The sequence below is a fragment of the Micromys minutus genome, assembly GCF_963924665.1.
Source record: "Micromys minutus genome assembly, chromosome: 2".
Taxonomy (NCBI): Eukaryota; Metazoa; Chordata; class Mammalia; order Rodentia; family Muridae; genus Micromys; species Micromys minutus.
This window is the reverse complement of record NC_137971.1, coordinates 66,459,700-66,469,683: the sequence shown is the minus strand read 5'-3', so window position 1 is coordinate 66,469,683 and position 9,984 is coordinate 66,459,700. Positions and strand designations below refer to the sequence as shown.

At 46.5% G+C, this 9,984-nt stretch overlaps 1 protein-coding gene across 1 annotated transcript; it reads left to right on the top strand.

Moving 5' to 3' along the window:
• Positions 1 to 601: 601 nt before the first annotated feature.
• Positions 602 to 994, top strand: LOC308417827 (interferon-induced transmembrane protein 2-like; the record flags this gene model as incomplete). Its single annotated transcript, XM_080913119.1, has 1 exon — positions 602 to 994. One exon carries the CDS (start codon positions 602 to 604, stop codon positions 992 to 994), a length of 393 nt encoding a protein of 130 aa, XP_080769245.1.
• Positions 995 to 9,984: the final 8,990 nt, after the last annotated feature.

The following is a 9,984-nucleotide window of genomic DNA, read 5'->3' as shown; positions in this document are numbered from 1 at the left end:
AAGTAAAATCTATAAAGAAGAATCAGAGAGAGAAATTAGACAAGGCTGAAGAGGTAATAATAGTCTGAAGAGAGACATAAAGTATCTTGAATATTACAAAGACAAAAAAATTAAAGAACAGAAAGAAACAGTGAACAAATTTCTAAACAGAGTTCTAGAACACAGGGATAATGAAGACAGTAAAAGAAAAAACATATGGGGGGGAAAGAACTTTCTGGAACTGATTTAAAACTTGATTACTTAGGACTAGAGAGATGGTTTAGTGGTTAAGAACACTTGCTATAAATAAAAACTCAAAAAAAAAAAAAAAAGAGCATTTGCTCTTCCAGAGGTCCCAGGTTCATCTCCCAGTGACCACACGGTGGCTCACAATAGACCATAACTCTAGCAAATATGCAGTCTGCTAACTCAGCAGGTATACACAGACATACCTGCAGGGAAACCACCCATGCATATAAAATAAATATATTTTGAATTACTCTCTCTGCGAAGAAGCAGGAAAATATGCTTCTAAACTAAAAGGAAACTCAAATTAAAACTGAACCAGACTGGGTAGCTGCAGCCATGCTCCAAACGGCGTGATTGTTCCAGACTCAATACCATGAGCCACAATTCCCAAGCCTTCTTGCCCACCAATGCCAGACTTCCTCCAAGCTATGAGACTATCAAAGAAGTTGTGAGGACCACCATGATCAATATGCCCAGAGAGGTCTCTGTGCCTGACCATGTGGTCTGGTCCCTGTTCAACACACTCTTCTTCAGCGCCTGCCGCCTGGGCTTCATTGCCAATGCCTACTCCATGAAGTCCAGGGACAGGAAGATGGTGGGCGATGTGACTGGGGCTCAGGCCTACGCCTCTACTGCCAAGTGCCTGAACATCAGCTCCCTGATCTTCAGCATCCTCATGGTCATCATCTGCATCATTATTTTCTCTACCACCTCAGTGGTAGTCTTCCAGTTGATTTCACAAAGAATTCCACATTCTGGATTCTAGCTGCCCTGTGTTCCATCTGGAGACTTTACCCTTTATCCTATGTGTATGCAAATGTCCACAGTGAATTCAATAAAGTGTGCTTAGTGGAAAAAAAAAAAAAAAAAAAAAAAAAAAAAAAAAAAAAACTTGAGCCAGATTAACGGAGGAAGTAGACCAGAAAGCATTAAATGACCATTAGGAAGGTCTCACATCCGTGACTGAGCTTCTACCTTATGAAACCGGATAAAGAATGACAAAGTAAGCAAAGGGGACCCTAGGCAGTGACAATAAAATGTAAAAGTGAGAGAAAAATCAATGAGATCAATAAAATAGATACATCTCAGAAAAAAAAGGGCAAAATGAAATAGAGAAGGAGAACAGGGCCAAGAACTGGCTCGGTGGGTAAAAGTGTTTGCTGCAGAAGCCACTGGAATCCACAGAGAAGGACAAGAGAACTGACTCCACAGAGCTGTCCTCTGACCTCCACACACAAAAGTGCTCACCCCAGCCCCACTTCTCCCACACAATAGCAGCAAGAGTTAAATCTTTAAAAGAAAAAAAGATACAAATTGCCCAAATTAGGAATAAAAGAGAAAAATCACTGCAAAGCCTAAAGACAGTAAAAGGACAATAAAGAAGAGGAACCCTGTGAGCATGCTCAGGCACACACAATCCCCCATGATGAAATGGGATGATGCCTAACAGGAGGACCTGCTAAAACTCATCCAAGATGAAATAGTCATCTGAATAGTCCTGTAACCACTACAGAAACCAAATGCATGATTTAAGAAAAACAACTTCCATAAAAGAAACAAGCACAGATGGTTTCATTGAATCCTACAAAACATTTAAGAAATAAACATCTCGGTTCTGCAGTCTCTTCCAGGAAACAGGAGCCCAGAGAAAGGCCCTGCCCCACATTCCGATGCCAGCATTACCCTCTTTTCAGAATTAGATGACAAGAAAATGGCAAACCCGAATCCCTCATGAATAGGTGTAAAACTCCTCAGCAAAATGCTAGTGCATCATATCCAGTGATATATTAAAGATGGCCTGTCTAAATACTATAGTTTGGATCCAGGACAGCCCCACCAAGGGCCTGTGTATCCCAGCTGAGTCTCCAGGTCAGAAGGAACTCTAAGAGGTGAAGCTAGAGAAAGGTTTTAATCACTGAGGTTGTACCTTCAAGGATTTATGAGGCTCTGCTCTCTCTGCCTCTCCCCCCCCCCCCTCCATTCCCCTTCTTCCTGTTTTCATGTCCTAGCCTTGAGTTGAATGAATAGCCTTTCTCCACCATCCACTGCTGTGAATTTTGAAATAACCAAGAACATCTTGAATAGAAAAAAAAATGGGAAGACTCACATTACCCAACTGTTTGGTTTTACCAAATCTACACTGTGGAACATAGCAGATTCACACAGAAACCACAGTGGGTTTTTTTGTTTGCTTGGTTGTTTGGTTTTTTTGGTTTTGGTTTTTGTTTGTTTGTTTGTTTGTTTTGTCTTGTTTTTTACAAAGGCATAAGGCATACTATTAGAGGCAGGCCAGTTCTTTCGAGCAAGCTCTCTGCCCCACCTGACACTTTGGACTCCTTGTTCAGGGGACAGGGTCACCAAGAGACCGTTCACACTAGGCTGACATCTGGAACAACCTGGACTCATGTCTGTAGAGACAGGTCAGTGTCAAAGCGGGTGTCAGGCTTATAGAGTAGACATGGAGGAAGGGCAGTACCTTGGGCCTCACAGAGAAGCCCTGCCTGCCTCAGTTCCAAAGCCCAGTCACTCTTATCCTTCTGGTTCTTGTCTTGGTCAGTTCAGGCAACCATAACTAGATACCAGAGACTATGAATCAAGCATAAGATTTTACTCTGTCAGCTCTGGAAGCTGGAAGTCCAAGGTCAGGGTGTCAGCATGGCCATTCATGATGCAGACTACTGCTCTCTCACTGGGTCCCCAAGTGGAGGAGAGAACAGGCTGCCTAGTATGTCTACACAGAGAACATTGATTCTACCTGAGGACCCCAGCCCATGGTCTCATGTGAACTAACCAATTCCCAAAACCTCACCCCCTAGTACCCTCCAGCCAGAAATTCAAACCTTACAATAATAAAGTACATAAGTGAGTCCACGGCAGTCGCTGTGCGTACAGCCTTGTTCCCCACCAAGAAGCCACCGTACCTCCATTTTTAATACTGAACTAAAAGCCACTGGTGAGTTTATCTATCCACCTGGATTATTATATAGTGCTTCCTGCCCATTTTACCTCAGGTGGAGTATATGTGGATATATTCAGGAGGTTTATGTGGATATACCCCCTTCATCATAGGAGACCAGAGCCCATTAGGGCCTTGCAAGGAGAGCTACACTTTGGAAATAGGCTCAGCTATGAACCAACAGCTCCCCCACCCCTTCCCTACTTGAACAACCCAAAGCATACCTGCTAGTGTTCAAATCAGGCTGCAGAAGGCTATAAAGGGTCAAGCATCAAGATTGCTGATGTAAACATGTAAGACTCTGTGGTAAATCCATACTTCATGTCGTCATTCTCTGACTGACAGCTGCTGCATGGTCAAACTGGGTTCCAGCCAGGTTAGGTACAGGGAGGAAGTAGAACAACCCCCTCCCCCCACCTTCCAGTTCTTATCAGATGCCATGTGGGATTGCAGACTTCCTCGAGCATGCCAATGGTCGTCAAAACAAGGTGTGGCAGTAGCTTCTGAGTGGAATAGTGGGCTCTAGGGTCCCACCACGAACATCACTGCTGAGTGGTAACAATCTCGTAACTGAGACGGGTGGTTCTCAACCTGTGGATCACAACCTTCTTGGCAAACCTCTATCTCTAAAACATCTAAATGACGATTCATAACAGTAGTAAGATCACAGCTATGAAATAGCAACGAAAATTATGTTTGGGGGTTCACCACAACATGGGGAGCTCTGTTAAAGGGCTGCAGCATGAAGAAGGCTGAGAACCACTGACAGAAATAAATGCAGGTTGTGGCTGCTTTCATTCACAGGCCCCCAGGACCACCACTGTGTACACCTCTGCTGCTGGGCCAGTTAGACCGTGTGAGGATCGAACTTAGCATCCCATTGTTGGGATCAGGAAACTGACGTTTGGGAAGAGACACGATTGGCCCAACACATAAGCAGAATTCTGACCTCAGGCTTGAGAACAGACTCTAAGAAAACTTCTCTCCGGCTCCTCTCAGGACTGTGGAGGGGGTTCTTGTATGAAATCTGCCAAGGTCGTTTCAGTTTCCCTATCATAGAACATTGCATCTGAGTGAGCATATGCCAGGAGAATTTTCACGGTAGCTCAAGAGCAAGGCTGGGTTTAAAGAGGCATATGAAACCTTTGCCCTGTCTCTGTGTCTCTTCTATGCCCGTGGTTATGTGCTGTGACCTGCCCATGTTCCCATGACTTCACCAAACATGTTCTCTGCAACCAATGTTTACTCTCAAAACATCTGTGTTCCTCCAGCATATTCTTGCAAATGCCCTCCTGGGGCTCACTGGCTCCCAGAGAGAAGCAATCTGCATACCGCAGCTGCTCTCTCCAGCCTCTGTTTTCAGACCACAGCAGCCCGGGGAGGCTGAAGCCACAGTATCAAGCTCAAAGCAATGACCATGGGACTGATTATGACTGGTAGGGACACAGACTGCTCAAGTATGTGCAGACACCATAACATAACTTTAATTTTTCCAAAGTTTACTTTTAATGATGATTGTTAAATGCTTTAACCTCCCTTCAAGCCCACCACCCACCGGAGGTCATGGAAAAGAAAGGACACAGGGGGAGTGGACCTGTTTAGAAATGGTTCTTTGGAGCAGGTCCCGTCTGTGTTGTCAGAGAATCAGCAGTTCAGCTCACAGGGCAGCGGCGACAGCTCGATCCACTCACAAGCACTTCATGGATACACTAGCAGTCTGGGTTGGTAGTGTCAGAAAAGCAGCAGCAATGGTGGCAGGACTATCAGGAACAGCCAGGCCTCAACTGAATCAGCACAAGTCATCAGGAGGGACCAGGAGGGACACCAGAAGTTCTCAGCAAAGCAAAGAGAGATCATCGAAGATGCAAGATCAACAAGGACTGCACAGCTAGCTCCATAAACAAGCCAAGCTCTGCCCCAGTCTGTTGAGTCCTATTTATGTTCCCCGCAAACACCACGTATCTTCCACAGGTCTCGCCTCGCCTTAGCACGTGCATCTGTCTCGGGCAGACATCACTCTGGTAATTCACCCAAGTCCACAGAAGCAGCAAGAAACTGCAGCATACCACCAGAAGTTTGTGGTGCGTTTCTCTCTACAGAGTCTCAACAACGAAATGTAAGGACTAACACATGTGTGTCGATAGCGAAGATTCCTTCATCTCTCATTCTTTCACGTGCTTGCTTTAGCGAAACATCCTTTCACCTGTGTCTGCTTCAGTGAAATGTTTCTTCATATGTTTGGCTCCATCAAAACACCATCCAACACAACTGACTTTTTAAAGAACCCTTAAGTTTTCACTTCACCATAGTGTCCAGGAACAGAACTAACTCTTCCCATTGCTGAGAGCTTCATCTATTACCTAGTAATGATGGCTACCTCTGCTGTGGTCCAGTGGCCACAGTGTGATGGAAAAGACAGCCTCTGTCTATAGCCAAGAATGTGCAGGACTCTAGAAGGCCCCCGTGTAGATCATACAGAAAGGGACTATCCCTGTCCCCAGTCACCATGCTCCCAGGGGACCAGCCTCCTGAGGAGGCAGCACAGAGGACAAAGGAGATCTTGGCAAATTGCTTAGTATCTGAACCACAGAACTCTTGCCTGTCAAATAGAGATAAAGATGGCAGAACTCACCCCACCATGCAACATGGCAATTAAACTCTGAATGAATGGTAAAGATTTAGTCCATCTCAGGGGCAATAGTAAGTGCACCTTAGACAATCACTGTTGTCATGAGCGACATTAGGAATGTGAGACCAAGCCCTGAGTTAATATGATTGAGTACTTTTTTTTGTTTGTTTTTTACTTATTCACTTTAAATCCCTTCCCACAGTCTTTCCCCATCCCCTCCTCCCTTCTCCTCTGAGCAGGTGGGGGAAGGGGGCTGAGTAGCCCTGCACCCTGGCACATTAAGTCTCTTTGAGGCTAGGTGCATCCTCTCCCACTGAGGCCAGACAAGTCAGCCCAGCTAGAAGACCATATTCCATGTACAGGCAACAACTTTTGAAATAGCCCCAGCTACAGTTGTTTGAGATCCACACTATGTTTGGTTTTTCAAGATGGGATTTCTCTGTTTAACAGCCCTGGCTGTCCTGGAACTCGAATTATAGATCAGGCTGGCCTTGAACTCACAGAGATCCTTCTACCTCTGCCTCCCTAGTGTTCGGATTAAAGGTGTGTGCCACCTACCCAGCTTTTTGATTGAGTGCTTCTTAATGCTCATTCAGTGTCTTGGGACAACTTTCAGTCAACCAAAATAAATAGCAGTTGGATTGCAAATGACTGGAGACAAGGTTACCTAGCCTTAAAACTCAAGGATTTCACTTCCCCTTGACCTGGGTTCCAATGTCTTGCACTGATCTCAGATTAGAGCTCTAAGGTTGCCTTGCTTAAGCATGAGCTGGGGGTGAGGGCGCCCCCTACAGCATCCTCCATGTATCAACATGTCTGCTGTACTATTCCCCGGTGCACTTTGTTAGGATGGGTCTTCTGAGAGCAGCAAGCAGTGTGCACACTAACTGCAATGCCTATTCAATGGATGGGGAAATTGAAACAGCCTCCATAGCAGGCCTTGGGGGCGAGGAGAACCCAAAAGTGTGGCTTTAGAAGGCAGGAAGGCTCATCTCAGACCCAGGATGCACCAAAGGCAAAACAATCAGCACCTGAAAAACCTGGATTCACAAAAGACAGGAAGGTTCCATTTCAGATGGTGGAACACTTGTCTTGCATGTGCAAAGCACAGGGTTCAATCCCAGCACCACATAAGCCAGTGACGGCAGCACACGTGCACTCCTGTAACCCCAGCACTCCAGAAGTGAAAGCAGGAGGCTGGGAGGCCCAAGTTCACCCTCAACTACATAGCAACTTTGAGACCCTGCATAAAATAATAGACGTGGACAAGCATGAGGACTAGAGTTTGGATCTCCAGCACCTGCATGTCTGAGGTATCAGAGACAGGCAAATCCCCTGGGCTGACTGTGCAACCAGTTTAGTCAAAACATCAAGTCCCAGGTCCAGTGAAAGACCCTGTCTCAAAAAATCAGACTGAGACACCTGAAGGAAGACACCCAAAGTCAGCCACTGCCCTCCAGACACACACACATACACACACGAACCTACCCATGCACACATTCACATGTACATATATATCACATATGCATGTGCACGCAAGGTGTTCAGTCAGGGTTCTAATCACATCAGATGCTGGGATCCTGGCAGAGGACTGCACAGAGGTCTCCATTCACGAAGCCCCTCACTTTGTATCCTCTGCCCAGCCCCAGCCCCCAAGGGCACAGGCTTCCACCAGTCAGGAAGCAAATCAGTAAAAACTGACTGTATCATAACCAGGGACCACAGGCTACCAGGCAGTTGACTCCCTGTGGAGTTTGCCAGAAAGTAACCTCCTCCTGCCAGGACCAGGAAGGCAGCAGTGCCTCTCTTGTTGGTACCAGACTCTTAGGTGATTCCAGAAGGAAAGCAGAGAAGTGAGAGATTCAAATCACAGGCCAGCAGATAAGGGTTTCCAAGCCAGGTCAGTGGCCCAAGGGGAGACAATACAGAGGTCAGTATGTCTAGCAGGGGTTCCTGCCAGTCTGACCCATAGGAACCCAGATCTTGTAGGTGACTGGGGGGGAAGTCTCAAGTTTCACTGTCACAGCATCAAACCTCTTACTGCCACTATGCCACGTGTCATTATGTGATAGCATCCCAGTCCCAGAACACCAGTGTCACCTCAGTTGCAGCCCTGAGTCACACGTCACGCTGTTAATACTCTTCTCACTGCGTCTCGGTGTTACCATATTGCAGCATCACCATGCCACATGGTCCCTGCATCTCAGTCACCACATCCCACTGTAACCATGCCATGTGTCACCATTGCCTCTCATGAGTTTTCCAGGTCCTGCAAATTGCTGCTGAGAAAGGTACTTTAGGAGATGCCATCCACTTCCAATTACAAACTCCAGACCCTCACACAGAGAAGAGTGCCCCTAGACCTGGGATCTGGGCAGGTATTCACACTGGCTATTGGTACCCCCAGGCTGTTCCTATAAAAGGTTTATGTGGCTCGTTGAATAGTTAAGTGCCAAGTACTGCCCAGAAATGTGTGTGGGTCTACTTTTAGCATGGATTTCTGGATGCAAGCCAGCAGCCACACACAGCAGCTCAGGAACCTGCAGGTCTTTCCTGGTCCTTTCTTCAAAATGCTTTTCCCATTAGGACAGGCGAAAGTGTTCAGATTCCACCTTCGCTCTCAGCAGTCATTGACCCAGGGTCAGCGCCAAAGCCACAAAAGATGGCTAAGGCTCACTGCATGGATTCCTTAATATGTGAACATCTGGACCAGCCTCAGAGATAGCAGAACTTGATGATTTTTGAGTCACTGGTTTCCTAGTCTTCCCTTCTAGCTACTTAGTTCAGGTATTATTCGCTTACAAATTTTATAAGACACCGGAGAAGAGACTAACTCTAGTTTCAAAGACCCAGAGTATCAGAGGTGATGAAGAGAGTCCTAACCAGGACCTTTAGCCGAAGGGCCAACTTAGAGAAACTTTCTTTGTGGGCCAGGGAGTTAGTTGGATAAAGTTTAATATTTCTGAACACACTTTGGTTTGATCCCCCAAAATGAGCCCTGCTGTCCTGGCAGGTCCTTGATAGTGACCTTGCACAGTGGTGGCCAGACCAGCAAGACAGACCCAGAAAACATACACAGCATCATAATTACAACTGTTGTTTGAGTCTTAAAGGGACAAGCACCACACTGTATAGTCCCAGCATGCCTAGCATCTAGACTTTGGCAGTGACCTTGACTACTTCTCACTCCTCACTCCTGACCTCAGCCCAGGAGCCATTTGCTCCCCTTAACTAATTCCCAGCACCTGTCAGTCCAGTTCCTAGTGTAGCTGGAATGTGAAATGTTCACCATGTTTGAACACTTGGTACCAGCAGATGGTGCTCACTTGGGAGACTGAGGATCTGGGTCATGGTGGAGTGGGAAAAGGGAAGGTTTCAGTGGTTCCAGTCTGTCCCTCTGTCCAACCCAAGTGCACTTTCTCTGTGTCCCTGTCACAGTCTTTCTATCTCGTATCTCCTTCCTGCTTCAGCCAGATGTAAGCAAACAGCCTGACACTCCTGGCAGGCAGCAACAAGGGTCAGTAAGCAGCCAGAGGCCCCCAGACCATTGTTCATTTAGCTTTGTTTCTTCGGTTCTGTGCATGGTAACATCCTGTCTTTTACCACGTGGGGTGGAGGGGGGGAGGATGCCAAATATAATGAAGCTTTACTTTTTCTCAGCAAGGGAACTTTACCTTCTCTCCAAGAGTTAACCTGGAAACCCCCTACCTCTTAAGAACCCTGCAGGCTGAGACTGGAGAGATGGCTCAGCGGTTAAAAACACTGACTGCTCTTCCAAAGGACCTGAGTTCAATTCCCAGCAACTACATGGTGGCTCACAACCATCTGTAATGGGATCAGATGCCCTCTTCCAATGTGTCTGAAGACAGTGACAGTGTACTCACATACATTTAATTAATTATTGGAACACTACAGGCCAGAATGCAGAATGAGCTCTGGGCTGGCTCTAAGCTTTGGAAAAGCATTAACTGCACCCCACATAGGGGAGCAAAGTGCCTGGTAATAACACAGAAATCTAAGACCCCATAACCTTGGACCTGCAGGAACTCACATGAGTATGTCTTCAGAGAAAGAAGCAAGACCCAGCTCCCTCCATGTTAAGAGTCCAGAGCATGGCCACTCCTGAAACCCCCGAAAGAGAAAGTCTGGGGGGATATTCAGGGAATGAATA